The sequence below is a fragment of the Barbus barbus genome (assembly GCF_936440315.1).
Source record: "Barbus barbus genome assembly, chromosome: 11".
Lineage (NCBI taxonomy): Eukaryota > Metazoa > Chordata > Actinopteri > Cypriniformes > Cyprinidae > Barbus > Barbus barbus.
Window position 1 is genome coordinate 4,827,211 of NC_136739.1, and position 20,157 is coordinate 4,847,367.

Genomic DNA, 20,157 nt, shown 5'->3' on the forward strand with positions numbered 1-20,157 from the left:
TGGTGACAGTGCAGAGGAACTGCTCAAAAATAATCTGCTCAAAAAGGCATTTTATGTTTGCTATTAATACAAGCTAAAGGCATACATTTATAGGCAGTTTGCAAACGTAAGTCAATTGTAATTTTAAATATTATAAAGCCAGGCCGATTTCCTGTTAATAATACAAAGAAGTTTATAGTTAGAGAGTAGTATCAGTATCTACCTTGTGGTCTTGAAGGAAATGCACAGCTTCCTGTGCCTAAGCAGCGCGTCAACTGTAAGAAACTGAGCATGTTTCATATCTTTGACGATATGGGTACATTTGTTTTCACCCATTTGAAACTGAAAGGATATAACAGACACTGTATTTGTTTTCCAGGTCACAGCTATTTGCATACCTATGATGTAGAGACATACGGAAATACGGTAATAGAGCAGATCTGTCACAGAAAAGCTGTCGTGGAATAGCAAATGACACACACACACACACACACACCATTTAGAATGATCTATAAGCTGTTTTCCCTGAGGGACACAACAAAATTGTGCTACAATGTCAAATGTTTCATGTTTTGCTTACTAACTTGACATTTGGTCCTCACAATGTATAGACGATACACACACACACACACACACACACACACTATAAGGACAGGAGAAAGCAGAATGACAACTAATAGATGTGTGAACGCACACACATGAAAATGAGCATGTCTTCATGCCATGCACTCAAAGGCAAATTAATACCACAAAACACAGGAAATACAAGCAGTCTCTTGTTTGACCGCTTTACACCGAATCACTCTCTCCATCCCTCTCTTATTTCTTATTCTGTCTGACTGGCAGGTTAGAAACTCTGGGTACAGACCGCACTCTTTCAGCAGTTTGCAGTTTGTGGTTGTAGCTTCAGTATTTATACCACGGCGTACAAACCATATTGAGCTTGTTGGAATGATGGGAAGTTTTTTAAGTTGTAACCGAAGGTAGGTCATCTGAATAGCTTTATATTATGTGGGCTACTGAGACCAAGTCGTAGCAGTCTATTTAACTTATGTTTTTGTATTTTTTATTGGGATATAAAAAGTAATCTAAAATATCTACATTGGTTATTATGGCAGTGCTAAAGGCTACCGGCTGATTGTTAATATTTAAAAATGTTTCTAAAATGGAAAATTGTATGAGACTTTATATAATTTACTTTTTTTTATCCTCAGAAAGAAGAAACCTGAAAACACTGGTAAGCAAATTCTTCAGCTGGTATATTCTGATAAAGCATGTTGCAGCTAATAGAGCGCATTAATAAGGAAGTGTCTTCTTACATGTTTTATAGACCTTTGATGGAGAACTCAAGCATGCGTTAAATTTTATGTCACAGTTCGTGTGGTTCATACTAAATGCTTCTCTGTATCTGACAGCTGTTTAAATTGCTTCAGTTTTGTGATGATGCAGTATACGTTTAAGGAAAGATATGATAATTATTGTATACAGTGAATGGATGCACTGTTCAGTGACATTTACATTTATGTTTTATTGAGCAGATAATGACAATCAGAGAGAAACAGCAGCAGACACAAAGGTAAAAAAATACAAATCAGTCATAATGTTTTATAGGAGTTTATTTGACTATTCGTGCCCCTGCCCCTTTGAGGTCCGACGCTAAAGTTTCAATTCAAATGGCCCCCACCTCCATCAGGGGGCATTTCAATTTTTAGGGGGGGCGCAAAAGTTAAAGCAATACAATTAAACAGTATGAATGTTGTTTTAGTTTCTTGTAACGCTTATATTTTTAGTACTGATGTTCAGGTTCACACTCCTGATAACATCATGTTAAAACAGGATGGTGTTAGTTAAGATCTAATGACAGTTTCATCACAGGTATTTTTGGCATTTGTTCCATCTTAAAGAAAACGGTTGATGTGTTTGCTTGTTTTGCATTTTGGGGCTTCATAATGTCTGCTATGAATAGGTCTCTTTACTGTAATATTCAAATGATAAACATTTAGTCACATTGGTTTTTCCTGTTTCTCCAAATGATGCTCTCAATGAGACAGAAATAGAATCCAGGTAGGAAAGTGTGTCAAAGCAAATTACTTTGAACTTTAAGATGCTGGTTAAAGGACAACTGGATTAACCAAATAGAATTTTTCAGTGCAATCACATTCAAATTCATCAGTTAACTAATACTTTAGAAAAATGTCATTTTTGTAATTACTTAGGTAGAATAGTACCTAATTAAAGAAGACCTTTGACCTAAAGACATAGTCATGCAGGATGTATTGTTCACTTACATAATGATTCATTCATGTATATGTGTGTGTGTTTATATATACAGTACATACATACATACAGTCATGGCCAAAAATACCGGCACCCTTGGTGAATATGATCAAAGAAGGCTGTGAAAATTAATCTGCGTTGTTAATCCTTTTGATCTTTTATTTTTTTTAAATCACAAAACTCTAATTTTTCTTTGGATTATAAGAATTTAAAATTGGGGGAAATGTCATTATGAAATAAATGTTTTTCTCTAATACACATTGGCCACAATTAACGGCACCCTTTTATTCAATACTTTTTGAAACCTCCATTTGTTTAGTTTAACAGCTCTAAATGTTCTCCTATAATGCCTAATGAGGTTAGAGAACACCTGACAAGAGATCAGAGACCATTCCTTCATCCAGAATCACTCCAATTCCCAGCTCCATGTTGGTGGTGCTTCTCTTCAGTTCACCTCACTCATTTTCTACAGGGTTCAGGTCAGAGGACTGGAATGGCCATAGCAGAAACCTGGGTTTGTGCTCAGTGACCCATTTTTGTGTTGTTTTTGAGGTTTGTGTTTGGATTATTGTCCGGTTGGAAGATCCAAACATGGCCCATTATAAGATTTCTAACAGAGTCAGTCACTTATTGATTCTTTATCTGTTGGTATTTGATAGAATGCATGATGCCATGTGTCTAAACAAGATGTCCAGGATCTCCAACAGAAATATTGGCCCACAACATCAAAAATACAGCAGTATATTCCATTGTACACATGGGGTACTTTTTATCCCTGTGTTCACCAAACCCATCTTGAGTGTTTGCTGCTAAAAAGCTCATTTTTTAGTTTCATCTGACCATAGAAGCCAGTCCCATGTGAAGTTCCAGTCGTGTCTGATAACTGAATATGCTGGAGTTTGTTTTTGGATGAGCTAGAAGAATTTTTCTCGAAACCCTCCCGAACAACATGTGGTGATGTAGGTGTTGTTTGACAAATTATTTTTAAGGTTTTCTGACCCTGAGACTCAACTATTTTCTGCAATTCTCCAGCTGTGGTCCTTGGAGAGCATTTATCCACTCAAACGCTCCTTCTCACCGTGCATTAGGGCGATATAGACACACGTCCTCTTCCGGGCAGTTTCGTAACATTTTATGTAGGGGTGCTCTGATCAGGAGTTTTGAGGCCGATTACCTATTGTCGATCTTTTTAAAGCCTTCTTTTTATTATGTAGAATTATTTATAGTGATACTCCAATCAGGATTTTTAGACATAAATTATGGGCCTGAATTTCATTTTTGAGAATGAATTCCCCTATTAGGTGACTCTTGTGAGTGGGGATTTTTTAATTTGAGGGGCGGAGGGGGCATTTTTTAGACATTTTTCAAAAATATATATTTATCTCACCTAAATGTTTGATCATGCAGTGCATTTTTGTTTTTACAATCATGCAATAGCTTACACACAGCACAAGCCTGATTTTGTGAGCTGTATATGAGGTGGCCTTTTATGCCAGATTCACACAGGCCTACTCCGTTTGCAGTGTGTATGCAGTCCGTGTATGGTACATAAGCGTGACTGTGCTTTCACACAGGAGGCTGCAACTGATCTGTGGCTGTTTACCACAAACATTTATCCATTATTTTAATTACAAACATTGTCACTGAAAATGCTTTTTCAGCATTTTGATTATTTTTTTACACCGTACAGTAATGCAATCTTTCATAAACACAATAAATATAAGCAAAGCAACATGATTTGATGCTTTTTTTTACTTTTGCATTTACTTCTAGATTTATATATTAAGTTGCTCAAGTGGCAAAACATTTAAATGACTTTTCTTACGTTATCACAAACTTACCATTGTCAGAAACAGTCAGCTCTACTGTCTTTTCTTTTGTATTTAAATCTTTATTACAAGCTATCCTGCGGTTCATAACGAACATTGTTTCTCTATCTCCAAGAGTACCATTTATTATTGCCTTAAAAGTGCTCTTTCCCTTTAAAAGTGCTCTTTTCCCTTTTTGGTTTTTCTCATTGTGATGGATGATTAAGGGAATTTGGACTTTGTTTTCCCTCCTATTTATATTTCTGTGAAACAGGAAGCCATGGCTGGATAATTTCATGTTCATAATTTGTGAATGTGAATGGGAATATACTTCAGAGATGTTTTACTCATAAGAATTTCTAGGGGTGCCAATAATTGTGTCCAACGTGTATTTGAGAAAAAACATTTATTTCATAATGATATTTCCCCTCATTTTAAATTCTTATTATCCAATGAAAGGTTAGATTTTTGTGAATTTTTTTAATAAAAGATCAAATGGATAAACAACGCAGATTAATTTTCACAGCCTTCTTTGATCATATTTACCAAGGGTGCTGATATATGTATGAAGGCACTTCCAAAGGAAAGTGGTTTCTGACCAGCTTCCAGGGCACAATAACATTATTTCTAATGGTCTAAAATAAAGTGAGTTTACAGATAACCAAGCAATGTCTATAATTCTTATTTCTTGGTTTAAAATAATGAAGAGAGGAAAAAAATGATGGCCATTTTATCATATTCTATTTTTTATTTTTTTTTGTCATCTAATTGTTTTTTCTTTTTTAAGACATAAAATGGTATATTTGATGTTTATTTTTTTTAGTTTAAAATAATAACAATGTGTAACAATTACAGCAAAAGCTATTTTATTATTTATTATTTTTATTACTTTATTATTTTATTAGTAATTTTCATTTTAGTCATAACTTTTTAAGTCATAAAAACATAGATAAAACATAGATTTAATGCTTATTTCTTTTTTAAATGAAGAAGCCATTTTTATTTGTATTAGTTATTTTATACTCATTTCTTCTTTAAGACTGAGCTCTTTTTTTAAGACAGTTGCATAAAAAACATAGGTTGATCTAATTTGAATCTTAATGGTAAGACTGATCGCCCATTAGTTAATAATTAGTTGGTAAAACTAGTTCTTAAAGCAGTCTTATTAACATAGTGGCTGTGTTTTTATGCAAACAGCCCTGAATGTATAACCACAAGGCTACACCTCCTTGATTTAATCTGCCTCTAGGACACGCAGCATGATGAAAAAGACTGCACAACAACAACACAGAAAGAAAGAAAGAAAGAAAGAAAGAAAGAAAGAAAGAAAGAAAGAAAGAAAGAAAGAAAGAAAGAAAGAAAGAAAGAAAGAAAGAAAGAAAGAAAGAAAGAAAGAAAGAAAGAAAAATAATTTCATGCATTAAAATAATGATAGTTATTTGATTCCGTTTGAATCTTGACCAAAGTATACAGTTTCTCTGACAGTACTCCATTGTTATACACACAGTAAACATTGTTTTCCACGGCCTTGGTCACACATTAATGCAATAGATATTCAAAGGTTTTTTTTTTTTTTTTTTTTTTTAATAAGCCAGTTTAAAGACTTCCTCTGCATTATTCACATGTCTTGTCTCTCTGACCCACAGACAGAAGATGTGCTCTATGCCTCCATTGACCACGATAAAGTCAGTCCAAACAGACCTGTTCAAGACAACGTGGAGGACAACGACTGTGACTATGCTGTTGTAAATTTCCCTCAAAACACAACAGACACAGCCAAGCACAAAAGCAACGAGGACAGTGCAGATGATTATGTGCTCATGGGCTGAGCGCTGAGATACTCCTGTGGCTGAAATCTGCACATTCAGCTGGAATAGACACCTGAGATACACAAGCACAACTTTAAAGGCTTGTTAACTTGTATAGGTTGCAATGATATTCAGCTTTTCAGAATTTGTATTTATTTGTTTTTTAAATAATTACTTTATTTCAGGTCTGTTTTTGCCACTGCATGTTTACTGCAAGAAGCAAAATATGTTAAAGACTTCTGGTATTTTTATTCAATTCGAGTAATTACTACCTTCGTCTGCATGCACAGTGAATAAAAGTGCATATTATTTGTGTTATATAAATTATAATAGTGATTTATTTAATGAAAGTCAAGAGAGATTTATATTAGTAATCAGTAGGTGACAAAGTATGTCATTAAAGAAGAGTTGCATGTGTTTGATATGATGAATTATTGTATGAAACAGAAATAATTATTTTTTACTCAGTTCAAAGATGCATCTAGTATCTTATTTTTTTGTCTTTCTGTCCTCTAAACTAAAATTCCAGTATCATTATATTGGGTAACAAGTGAGCACAATAAAACCATATACATTCAGACAAAAGTCAATTATAATATAATAAAGGAAAATGAAGTTGAAAATGAAGGAAAAAAGTTGTCACATCTTTATTGGAGCATACAGTTCATATGTTTTAATATTATACTAGTAATGCAATTTTATTGCATTGTCATTAATAATTTGTGCATAATTGATTTTCTGTTTAAATTTTCATATATCCAAATTCTGTTTATTGGCAGAAGACACTGTGTCAACTTGCCCCACAATTAATAATAATAATAATGTTTTATTTATAAAGTGTCTTTCCCAAGCCCAAGGTCGGTATTGGGGCAACATGTGTTCAGTAATGTAACTTTTTTCTAGGCAATAATGGTAGACATGTATAAACAGCTTTATTTTTGATTTTATTGTATCTAATTTTTTACTTTTTGCATGCTTTACACCCATGTTAAAGAAATACTTCACACAATAAAGAAAATTAGCTGAAAATGTACGTTTGTTTCTTCATCAGAATAGATTTGGAGAAATGTAGCATTACTCACCAATGGCTCCTCTGCAGTGAATGGGTGCCGTCAGAATGAGAGTCCAAACAGCTGATAAAAACATAACAATAATCCACAAGTAATCCTCACAACTCCAGTCCATCAGTCTTGTGAAGTGAAAAGCTGTGTGTTTGTAATAAACAAACACATCAAGATGTTTTTTTAACTTTAAACCATCACTTCTGGCTAAAATACAAGCCCTCTATCCATAATATTACCTTCTCCAGGAAAAACAAATAGTTGCATCTCCTGAATCAGAAGAGAAATATGCACAGATCAAGCACTGTTTACAACCAAAATCAGTACAAGACAGTTGTAAACAAATGTGTTTTTTTTTTTTTTGTTATTATGGATGATGGACTCATATTTTAACCAGAAGCAATGGTTTAAAATTAAAACGCCTTGATGTTTTGCTTTTCAATTCATAAGATGTTGATTGATGAAGTGGAGTCCATCAATGTTTTTATCAGCTGTTTCAACTCTCATTCTGAGGACAACTAGTCATAGTGTTTCATTGAAATTATACTACCAAAAAACAACCCCTAGATGGAGCAATATGCTTTTCATGTTGAATGCTATGATAGCAGAGGCTGAGAACAAAGGTACAAAGCTTTAAGATCTAAATTTGTATCGAATGAAAATTCACACTGTCATAGTTCTTGGGGAATCCCACAGCCAAATCAAAACCCCTGAAGATAAATCGATGACATCCCACCAGTTTCAGTTTCTGCAGGAGTATCTGTGATATCTGAGGGCGTACCTGATCTTTCCTTTCCAGTGACAAGAATTCAGCTACCCCTAAGTTTCCACATCATCCCCCTAAACACTGAATCACACTGAAAGAAGGGGACCATGTGACATTTCATCTCAGGAGGGCAGATGACTAAGATTCAAAGGGTCTGTATCTTCACTGCTTGACCACAAATCTCACACAGTTATTATAATAATAAAAAACAACAACAACAACCAATCACAGTCTCCTCGAGGAGGCATCTGTTTGAAGCAGGTACAAGTCACATACTGTGCTTCTTAATTAACATTTGAGAAGCCTGTTTGTACAGATACAATCAACACAAACGCTACTATGTGAGAAGGCTGAGAGAGTACTTCATTTAAAAAGAGTTTAGCTATTAAACTCAAAGACATCCAATACTGAAAAGTACAATAATAAAGTTTATTTACATACTTTATGTGCAATGTATAATAGGTTCTCTACATTTGGTCTGGTTAGTATTTATCAAGGAAAACATTGTTTGCGTCTGATTTTTGTTTCTTTTAACACTCTGATATAAATAATTATGTACAAATTTGAATAGTTCAGATGATTAATATCTAACCCAGGCTCGTTTTCTACAAATCTACATATTAGTGATATCGCTGACGCTGAACTTGTCCCAGTTATGCTTCATCACATACTAAGAGAAATGTTCCTTTGTCATCATCTTTCATCTTTTGAGTCAGTGTGACTTTTGCTCTTCATTCAGGCGCTTTTTGCTTCGGGGATGCTTTCTTGAGATGACTATTTTTCCACTAGTATTGTTTTTCATGTGTAATTTTGACCACAGACATATCTTTGCCTTCAGCTCTCTGCTGGTATCCTGTTTCATCATAAAAAGTGAGTGTTTTTCAGGCGTTGAAGAGTTCAGCTGAGGAGTTGTAGATGGAGTTGACTCTCTGTATGTAACTGGCATAGGGTTCCACCTCTTCAACATCAGCGGGCTTCATACACACAGACGTATGCTTCAGTGAACCACACAAAACACTTTTACAATCGACGCACAACGGATCATTGAAAATTACAGCCTATATAGTGAATAATGGAGTTTGGTGTAGTATAAAAAACAGAGTTTGATAGAGATTTCTTACCTGGGGTGGTTTGTCTTCAGCTGGTGTTGAGATTTTGGATTTGCAGCAAAGCATCTTCAGTGCACTAAAAAGATAATGCAAAGACAAACAGATATCGATAAGATATTTCTCAATTAAACAGTCATAATCGTATACAAAATAATTCAGTTCAACAGTGAATCAAAGCAGTAAAACATCCCACCTTAAGTCGGTAAGCTTTCTGCGGAGCATGCATACCACGGCCAGAGATATAAGAATAAAACCAACAGAACCAGCTGATATGGCAATAATTTCCCAATGATTGTTTTTCAAAGAGGATTCTGTTGTGTTTGATGAATCTGAAAAGAGAGAGGATTTGTATACTTTGTAATATAATAAATTAAACAATGCAATAAAATATATTAGTTAAAAAGTATATGATGAAAGTCTGTAATATTGTCAAAGCCAATCTCTTTTTAATGCAAACCACTGTACGTGAGATATCTACATTTTGTGCTGTTCGTTAAACACCATGTTTAGTTAAAGTTTGCTGCATATTTCATCAAAGCGTGTTTCTTAAAATACTGGCAATTTTAAAACACTTTTCACAATCTGACTAGTTTATTTGTCTATTATAACAGTGTCTATACATGCATATAAATCCCCCCCCCCTCCCCCTTGTGTAAAATACCTTGATTTTTATTTTAGATTATATTTACATTGATTTGTTTCCTTTATACATTGTATAATCTCATATGTCATCTCAAACCCTTCACTGACAGTTGTCTCCTTCAATAAATCCACTGACTTTTGATAAAACATTTTAGGGGGGAACTGTTGGTCATCGAGGGACAGTCTTTTTTGCTCATAAGAAATAGGAAAATGTTTATCATTATCTCTCTCGTTAGTTTAGATCATCACCAGTTGCACTAATTGCAATCAAATGCAGTAATTCATATTTTTATGTTGTATTTTCATAGTATAAGACCCAGGTGGAAGACCATACAATCTATAAATAAAATGTATTAGAAAAGCAGCAAAAGTAAATAACAACATTATGATTTAAAAAAAATAAAAAAGGAGAGTCTCATCTAAGAAGTCTATCAGCCCCTATAGGACATAAAAGTGCATGTAGCTGAAGAAACAGCCAAAACAGAATGTACTTCTGATCCACTTATGAAATAAATTCTCAGTTCCTTTTCATATACAGTGCACTCACTTTGTTTAAGATGAAGTGTGCTCTTGTGCTGAACAGGGCCGGACTCTGAGGTGTATGTGGCCACACAGGTGAGCTCACTGATGGTGATATTATCCGGCAGATATACTCGATTCTCCATCATAAAAAACCTGCCAAGCTTCTGGACAGAGGTGCTATTGAAGGAAACGTTCAAGGCAGGTTCCCAATGAAGAGTGGGTGCTGTCTTTATATATGTGGCCTTACAGACAGCAATCTTTTGACTGTTTTCACTGTCCAGCTGGGTGGAAAGTTGGGTAACTAAAAACAAAAAAAACTTTATTTGAATTCATAATTATAATACAGTATAGCATGGTTCCATTGTTAGCTACTGTGTGTGTGTGTGTGTGTGCGTGCAATTAATTGAGATATAACACTGAGAGACATGACTAGTCTATAACTGAATGAAAGTAACATCAGATAGTGTAATTATACTTAACTCGTGATTTAAACTACAAACATTTTCACAGTTTTTGAGTGTTTTACAATAAATTATGTTTGTACTCACCGCTTACAGACACATTTACAGCATAGCTTCCTGCTCTATATGATGCATCACAAGAATAAAATCCTTCGTCTTCTATTGAAATCTTGGGAATGACTAAAGAAACTCCATCGGAGGTGTTGTATAGCCTCTTTCCATCATTACACGTGCCGTCCCGCTTGGATGACAAACCAAGCCAACATTTTCTGCCTTGGAGGCTGATGTTCCAGACGATATAAATTAATTCATTCCATTTGATATCAGTGGCATTGCCACACTGTAAAGTCACATTATTGCCTGGAATAAAGGTCTGCGCTTTGAAAACTGCAGAAAAAAAAAACTAAATTTTATTTTTGTACAAAATTAGAATAAATACTGAATTAGAGCAAAAAGTCTATTCAAATGAAAACTAACTCAAACTAAAAAACTAACAAATATATATTCTTGTTTTTTGCGTTTGACACTTTGAGGTAAATTATTAACATATAATTTAAAAACAATAAAATGTGGCTGTTATAATCATATGTGTGAAATATTTAGTCTTTTTTCCCCCTTTATACACTAAACTTATCGCTCCCTGTCATGCCAGACTAGTTTTATCCTTTGGTGTGTCATTTCCTTCTTTAACCCTAAAATAGTTTCAACGTACACAGCAGCTCTATTCTGACAACAGATGTAACACAGCTGGCACTTTCCATCAGTACAGTTCACTAAATAATGTTAATGTTATTTTGGTAACACTGTTCATTAGTTTATGTTAATTAATGCATTAACTAATATATTTGTTACAATATTCATTAAGCTTTGTTAATATTAATTAATAAATGTACATTGTTAGTTCATGTTAGCTCAGGTCCATTAATTAATATTAGCAGATACAACTTTGGATTTTAATAATGTACGGTATTAGTAAATGTTGAAATTAATATTAATTGAGATATTTTCATATACTGAGATATTTTAAGGTTTTTTTCTTATTGTTAGTTCCTGTTAAAAATCATTTAGTTAGCAAATGTTAACAAATGGAACCTTTTTTTGGATAACCATATTAGATACGTCCACATGAAAAGCAGCTAGTTTAAAAAATCTAATGTATGTAATATGATGATTCTATAAAATGTTATAAACAATTAATGTTTTCTCAAGGTCAAGTGCTTGCTTTCACTAACCATTGGTTAAAAATGGATTTTATAGTTTCTGTTCTTATTTTGTACCCTATTCATAAAAATAGCAGTTTTTAAATAAATAAATAAAAGTGTATGTTGTCTGACCTGTCAGTTGATTAATCGCAGAATCTTTATTCTGATGTGAGGCAGAGTCTTGATTTCCTAGAACAGTTAGTGGCACAGCGTGTTAGTAACAGGTTAATATGAAGCTCAGCACAATGAAACACAATCATTCACTCGAGTGAGATTTCCAGTTCATTTCCATTACACAAAAGTTAGTGTGAGATATTAAAGTTTTAGTAGTAGCTTCTGTTACATTTGTTACATTTCTTGTCAATGTTAGTCAGAGGTGTACAACAAGTATAGATAAAGATTTATTTTCATTACTGTAGCACAAGATGAATGCACCCTGATTCTTAAGAAAATGGAGTTTGAACACCTGGCCTATATCAACGGCTTCTATACCACACCACCTACCACCTTAAACAGCATTATTGTCAAGAGTCACAAGACAAATGTCATTTAGTTCCATGCCAACTGCTCTAAGGTCTTGTTCTAGATTTACAGTTCCCTTTCAGAAGCATCTGTCAGCCTCAAAAACCTCAGCAACTCATCTCCCCCTAAGAATCCCCCCAGAGAGGAAGAGCGCTTTGTCATGGCATGTCCTCTCAAAATAGCAACAAACACAAAACCATCACATGCACGTGAGAGAACAGATTTCTCATCCACTATAAATATCCTTGCAGTCGAAGTGGAAAAGTATAAAAATAGATTTTCCCCTCGACATAAGTTTCTAGGCCATAAAGATTTACTTGACACTTTCAATATTAACTGACTGATTTAAACAATGCCAAGATTTTACCCATAAAGCAAATACTCAAAAAAGTATTTTTTAGGCATTTTAGGACACTTGTAAATGTATGAAATTCCATTAGAAATATATAATAGACATAAGGTATCCATACCAGACAAAGATGACGTTAACTCAGAAGGCCGAATCATCCACGTACAAAGAGTAGTACTAAAGACTATCTTAGAGTACTAATGAGAATACAATATTAAAAAGTATGTAAACTCACCTCTTGTCTGACTTCTTGCTATAAAGATACTTAGGAGGACAATCGCCGTCAAAGTCCAACTATTCGCCATCGCTACAAATCTTCGGTCAGACTTCTCTTCTCTGACCTTTAAATGTCGTTTATCTCTATACTCACAGGTTATGCGCACTTCAATGCACTTGAAGTAAAAGTATTTTCAAAGTACCATTTTCAAAAGCAGTTCTGAAATGTCATGTATTCTTTTTCCGTACTATCAATTTAGATTTAGACCGACTTTATCCAAGTCTTGAGGATAGTTAGCGTATGCTGATTTGTGGAGTTTCAAATGTTTTTCACATCTGCTTATCTCTCTATCAAACTTTACTCATTCTCTTTCACTTGTCTGAGCTTTCCTCCTTTTGTTTCCTTCAGCAGTGTGACGCTGTTGTACACTCCTCTATTTTTTTAGAATTTCATATCTTCTCCCACATGAAAATGCTGACTTCCTGTCTTGGTAACCACGGCTGTCATGTGAGAGCGCTTTCTTAGTGCAAGAAGATTGCAGCTTGACAGTGTGTGATGTGTTGGTGGTGATATTTATTGGCTAATTTTGTTGTTTTATTTAGATGGTAGAATGATGAGACTGATGTGACTTTATAACCCTAATATACAATTATCACAGCTACAGATTAAGAAATATATAACCAAATAACTATGTGGACATGTAATACTGATCTGAGTTTAAATTATTTTATTGTCATAATGATACCTTCACTATGTCTATCAATCGACAGACCAAATTTTCCAACAACAGTATGGGAGCTAAGTGGAGTTCTGATCATGTGTGTATGCAGAATATTTGAAACCAGTTTGAGCTTTTGGAAATGTTAAAATATTTGTGATCACCAGACCTGTATTATCAAAAAAAAAAATAAAAAAAAATATATATATATATATATATATATATATGAGAAAGCAGTACAAATTATCAATATCTCTCCACTAAATCATTAATTTTTAAACACTACTTATGTAAGTTACTACTTTTGACATTATTATGTCTAGAATGCATTGCATACATTCATTAAAGTAAAGTAAAGTAAAGTCGTGACGTATTGTCAAGTATGGTGACCCATACTCGAAATTGGTGCTCTGCGTTTAACCCATCCAAGTGCACACACACAGCAGTGAGTAGTGAACAAATGCACACACACACACACACACACCGTGAACACACACCCGGAGCAGTGGGCAGCCATGCGGCAGCGCCCGGGGAGCAGTTGGGGGTTCGGTGCCTTGCTGGACATTCACTCCCCCCACCTACAATCCCTGCCGGCCGGGGACTCGAACCCGCAACCTTTCGATTACGAGTCCGACTCTCTAACCATTAGGCCACGACTTCCCGATTATTCATTCGTGGTGATTAAGTGGAGGGCAATGGCTGTTTCATTACCGTTTTGAACATTTTGTACGACTCACGCAGTAGGGGGGTGAAATGCGACAAATGTCAGAGAAAGCATAAAGATGCTTTAGGTTATCTTACAGATTCCATTAAGAAAAATAACCCATTTAAAAAAAAAAAAAAAAAAACGGTTTAGCAATGACTATTAAAAATGGGTGGGCATTTGTGTCTCTCACCATTTCTTGTTCTTTTTGAGCCATCCAAGGTTTTATGTTTATGATAAAATGAGTAGAGAAGCCCTACAAGGCCATTTTTATAACTATCTGTAGTTAAGCGTTAACTGTGTTAATGAGTGATGCAAGAGACATTAAAATAGTGCTGGTGTGTTGCAATGGTCAACATTGAAATATCCAGTGTAATTTGCACAAAACTCTTTGATTTTTCAATAAAATCAAAATCCAGTATTCCAGAGACCACAGATTTATGTGATAAATTAAGAAAAACAATCAAAAAGCTAATGGAAGGGTATTAAAGGCATAGGCATAGTTCACAAAAAAAGTATTGTGTCATCATCTACTCACCTCCATGTTGCTCCAAAGCCGTTTTATTGTGTGGAACACAACAGCAGATATTTTGTCTGTTTATGCCCATACAATTAAAGTCAATGGGGTCCAAAACAACACTGGAATAAATAAGGAACACTGGAATAAAAAAAATATGACAACTGAAAATATAAATATATTTTTTATTTAACATACTGTGGAGTAAATAAATACGGAACTTTACTAATTTCAGTGTTTTTCATATATAAGTAGGCTGCATTTTGCCAAGTTTAGGTGTACAATTATGATGGTGTAAAGTGAATTTCAGTTGCTGGACAATTTTTTGCATGATAAATGGGTTATGAAAAATAGCACAGTCAGTTCATTCTTGTGCAGATGTTGTGCATAGATCAGACAGATGCAGTCACACAGGATGTGGTTAGCCATGCCCCCCTCCAATCACATATGGATATTAGCCACTGTCAGATCAAATGTGTGTTGGTGTGGTGAGATGTCTGATGAAGCACATACTCTTTGCAATCTGCAATGCAATCAGAAATGACCTTTTTCTGCTGACACATAACAAAACCTTCATTATCAACATCTTCTCCTCACACAAACACCCAGCAGTTCTTGACAGTTCTTTGTTTACCTCTCTGCTGAACGTACTGCATTAACTTGAAAAAGAGCTTGAACCAAATCACTTGAAGATCTTGTGAGGCCAGTATGCACTATATGCTTACACAATGAAAAAAAATCCACTTATTATTAGTGGGGTTATTATTAGTTTGAGAATGAGTTGGCAGTAGCTGGCTTATGAAGTTCAAATTGGAATAATTTGAAAGGAAAATAATGTGAGACCAATAGGCCTTTATGTACTTTACTGTGGTTTTCCTAATCTCAGACCTGAATGAACAACTGTGGTCTTCTAGGGTCTTCTATGTGTCAGTGTGGTGGTTTTTAGTTTGAGCTTGGTTTTGATTGCCACACAAGATACGATGGAATATTATATGTATAATCAAAACAATATCACTTTTGGAGATGTATTAGGTTGTACACATGTACTGAGAATACTTTCAAAAAATAAAATATTTCGTCTGACTGCCATAATACTGTACGAGTGGGAGCAACTCACATCTGCACAGTCTGAGGAACTTTCCCAGAAATCACCTGTGCTAAAGTGGGCCAGAGGAAAAATGCATTGCTCAGAGGCTGCTCTCTCATAGTTTATATTTATATTTAAATACCCTCGTCCGAAGCTTCCAAATGGGGGTTTTCACAGTGAATCGACAGAAGAACCATTTTAGGTTCCCCAAATAACCCATTAGTTACTAAAAGAACCATTTCCTAAGGCTTTTAGCACCGTTTCTTCATTAGGGCGATAGGGCGGCACACCACCAAGTGTGAAAGGGAGAGATTTCAACCACAACACATTCAACCACAGTGTTACGTTTTGATGGATGACAATTGTAATAGGTGAAGAGGATTACAGTGACATACAGGAGTCACACATTATTAGACATGCGCGAGCCCGATATTATTAGTGTAATTATTTGCGCTCTGTAAAAGCTCTTTGCACAAGCACATTTCAGTATAGTTGCATGTCTGTCAAGTGTTTTATAACGGACACTCGCTGAAGAAGCCTGTTTTTATAGGAGTTTGCAATAGTCAGTAGTGTTTTAAACATATGGGCATCAACACTCACTCTGAGAGGAACTGTTCACTGATCGTGTTAAGCTGCGTTCAGATCACCACATTCGACAAATTCAGAATATTTTCATTTGCTTTGTTAGTTTGTGTTTTGCTCTGTTTAATAATTCTGAATGGATCCGGATGTATTTATCTACAGTCAGGCAACTCTGTGTGGTCGAGTTTGGTATTGCAGCTTGACTTGTAGTTATAGAAAATTATCTAAACAAATGTGATATTTGTGTGAATATCACATTGTGAATGTGATTTTTTTTTCCCGCACAGTTTTTGCTGTTGTACTGTATACATAAATTGTAAATTATGAAAATTATAATTTTTTCTATATTTTTTCAGAAAATATAGTTTTGTGAGAATCATCTTCAGATTTAATCTTGATCTTTGTAAAACAATTATCTTTACTTAAAATGTTTTAATCTTAATATTTCTCGTTTTGTTATACTGGAATAAATCATCCTGAGATGTATGCTAAAATTGTTGGGACATGGCGCCCTAACTAGAACATTTTTCTTTTATGCTAGAAGTTAGAAGCCTCTGGAAGCTGGTTGAAACTGCGGGGGGGCACTACCTTACAATTGTCACTACCTTTCACCCCACTAGTGATGGCCATGGGCATAACACGCTCAAGAGCCCAAAAAAAGAGTAAAAACAAAAAAAAAGCCTTATTGGGCTAGTTTTGGATAGTCCTTTTATTATTGCTTGGACAAAATTCTGCACGTTTCTTTGTGAAATTGAAACACTATAATAATATACTAATATAGCACTTCCATATTGTTGCTCTTTTGTTTTGTAAATTGCTTTGGATAAAAGCGTCTGCTAAATAACAAAATGTAAATATGATGTAAATGTAAATAACAAAACTAAACTGAAATTTTAAAACAAGCTCCAAATCAAATAAATAACAGAAATAAAATAAATCTCTTCATATAAACAAAATAAGGCTTTGTCTGTGCTCTTTCCATTTAACCACTGCATTTTAATCATGATCCAAACAAAGATGCTGCATACACATGAGCAGTTTTTAATCTAAATTAGATTGTATAATTTCGAAATTTGAAGCAAAAAAAATATCTGCATGAAACAGAAACAGCAGACGAGCTGAATGAGATGCAGATTCACTCTCTGGCAGCAGGTGGCGCTTAAAGCATTTCCTTGGATTCTGCTGTAAACAAAGCAGCGTGGCACTTACAAACTTTAATATGCATTATACAGAGGCAAGATTAAAAGAAAAAATACCATCTAAACTTTTCTAAAGACAACTTGAATCGCGATTTGTTTAGCATCTCAACCGATTTGAATCAAACGGCTCGTGGTTAATCATTACATCCCTATCAGACAGACCGATTGAGAACACAATTTCACTCTGACGGCAGGTGGCGCTTATGGATCAGCTATATAGCGTTTTCTTGCTTCCTGCTGAAAACAAAGCAGTGTTGCACTTATAAACACTACTTCAATATGCATTATACATTATACAGAGGCAAGATGAAAAGAAAATAGCATCTAAACTTTAACGAAGGCAGCCAGTTCCCCTCAGAGATGCATTCACATAAACCCCCACCCCCAAATGTATGGCGACTTGTTTAAAATCGTAAAATTTCATCATCATCACCATCATCATATTTCAACCAGCTCAGGGAGCATTGTTACAATGGGTGGTGATGGCGCAGTGGATAAGACACATGCCTTTGGTGTGAGAGACCCGGGTTCGAATCCACTGTGAGACACCAATGTGTCCCTGAGCAAGACACTTAACCCCTAGTTGCTCCAGAGCGTGCGACCTCTGACATATATAGCAATTGTAAGTCGCTTTGGATAAAAGCGTCAGCTAAATGAATAAATGTAAATGTACATCCCTAGCGTGGTAATATATGTACAGGTGCTAACAACGGCCTTCAGCTGTTCTAAATTAACTGTAAACCATAGCTTCTTGGGGAGGATTGCTTTATTATAAAACCAAACTTTTCAGCCCTTGATTCTGATTGGTTCAGCAGTGGCTCAGGAATACTGATGTAATGAGCTCCAAGGTCTATGTTTATAGAATAATTTAGGCTTTGAACGTAGCTCAACCGATCAGACTCGAGGACCGGAACTATCTAATTTATAAGAAATGATACACACTTGTGATTTAGAAGCAGGGCTTTAAAACCTGCGCTGAAGCCAGGCTAGAACCGTATTTGCAACGTTAACCCCGCATTATGGTTCCCAATGTGTACAGTCTGCAAAAATAAGAGGATGCACAAGTCATGCAAACAGGTCGTGCTGCATCCGTCCAATCAATGACAATGACACTGCAAATATGCAAATAAGAATGTTAACCCGGGGTTTAACAAAGTACAGAGTGAAACGTCAGTTTATGGATACCCAGGATTGTTAACCCCTGGTAAATTATCAACATTGTGAAACAAGAAGATAGATAACACTGGATTCTGTTTATCAGGATTTTAGAATTTCAAGTGATGAAGAACATTTAAATAATCTGAAATAGCTTTTTCTCTATCTTTTGTCAAATAAATATTAAAAGGAAATTCTTCATAGAATCTCAGAGGCCAATAAAGAACCACTGTATCAACTTACATTTTTATAATGAATAGTAAATGAACATGAAATGAATATGGATAGCAGCTATGATCATTTAGCCATTTTTTAGTTTTTGACTTTTGAATGCAGCCTTTGATATTTTCGCAACTCTCTGTACAGTAATGTTTGGAAACATGGAAAATATTCTGAAGCAGGAGTTTTAATTCTCAAATATTTATATGCTTTATTATATTTAATGTAATGTGTTGAATAAATAAATGTTTCTTGGTAACTTTGCTGTATTTCTCTCTGAAGAAAAAAGAACACATCCACACAAACACATGTAATGTGTGCAAACTTAAGAACGCAAGCCACAAACAAACAATCCACTAAAATGTTACTGTGAAGTCTGTGTCATTTACGGCAAATCAGATCATCTGCGGCGAAATGCAGTGAAATGGAGGAGCAAGATGTACTTTCGGTTGTGCGAATGTGTGAGCATGTATCTCACCACCTCTCTGCTTCTCTGCTTATCACGAGAACTGACAATTGCTGCCATTAGAGTTAACACTTCTCTGTCACCAGTGGTTGGAAGCAGTTGCAGGCTAACCTAACCACATGCTGTTAAAAAAAACGACCGCAAGTTTATTGTTCTCACATCAGAGATTATTTTGAAATTCTGGCATAATAATAAGTCATTGAGTTCACTATGTTTGAGGATGCGTTAGAAAATTGAGGGTGTTCCCATAAAAACACAAAGTAGATCAATGTGTGAATCTCATCTATGGATATCATATACCATAGTATTAATATATACTAAATACTACAGTATTAAAAGAGATCTCAACAATGAACAAACTGTACTCCGCTATAAACATTTGAACCTTCTAACACATTACTATTACAGTGAACAGAAGGTTCAAGTCTCCTGAACTACATGACAAACAACCCGAGTACTAAAAGTTTCCTCTGAATCAAGCTATTTTGCAAAGTGGAAGTAAACTGTTTTCTGTGAATGTGCGAGTATTCTCATTCATTAGCATCAGGTAAAAGCAATTTATGGGCTCTATATGTTTTGGTGTCCTCTGTTGACAAGAAACGTGCACTGCAAGCTCTGTTTTGAAAGACTACTGATGAAAGACTACTTAAAACTGAGAGTTTACAATGTCATTTTGTAAAATAATAAGAATATATGTCATATTTAAGCAATATCACACAAGCAAGAGTGCTGTTATAGCTAATATCGGCGTGATTTCAGCCACCGGCGCAAGGCTGCTGATATTCACT

The 20,157-nt window shown here is 34.9% G+C and overlaps 1 protein-coding gene across 4 annotated transcripts; it reads right to left on the bottom strand.

The window, feature by feature from the left end:
• Window positions 1-6,496: 6,496 nt before the first annotated feature.
• LOC306876613 (uncharacterized protein) lies at window positions 6,497-13,132 on the bottom strand. 4 transcript variants are annotated; one of them, XM_079427918.1, is made up of 7 exons: window positions 12,742-13,096; window positions 11,768-11,824; window positions 10,521-10,820; window positions 9,998-10,273; window positions 9,002-9,137; window positions 8,821-8,884; window positions 6,795-8,673 (listed from the first exon to the last, which is right to left on the bottom strand). In XM_079427918.1, the coding sequence occupies exons 1-7, from the start codon at window positions 12,809-12,811 to the stop codon at window positions 8,581-8,583; spliced, it is 996 nt and encodes a 331-aa protein (XP_079284044.1). In that variant the 5' UTR covers window positions 12,812-13,096; the 3' UTR covers window positions 6,795-8,580. The 4 variants fall into 4 exon arrangements, with proteins under 4 accessions (XP_079284046.1, XP_079284045.1, XP_079284044.1 ...); XM_079427917.1 differs by having other exon boundaries at window positions 6,795-8,694; window positions 12,742-13,094; XM_079427920.1 differs by lacking the exon at window positions 11,768-11,824 and having other exon boundaries at window positions 6,497-8,673; window positions 12,742-13,132.
• Window positions 13,133-20,157: the final 7,025 nt, after the last annotated feature.

Excerpts from the sequence above, each read along its gene's own strand:
- LOC306876613 (XM_079427917.1), bottom strand. The coding sequence starts at position 12,811 with ATGGCGAATAGTTGGACTTTGACGGCGATTGTCCTCCTAAGTATCTTT. Across the intron at positions 10,821-11,767 it reads TGCGATTAATCAACTGACAG|TTTTCAAAGCGCAGACCTTT; the intron begins GTCAGACAACAT and ends TTTTTTCTGCAG. Across the intron at positions 8,695-8,820 it reads CTGAAGACAAACCACCCCAG|CATACGTCTGTGTGTATGAA; the intron begins GTAAGAAATCTC and ends GGTTCACTGAAG.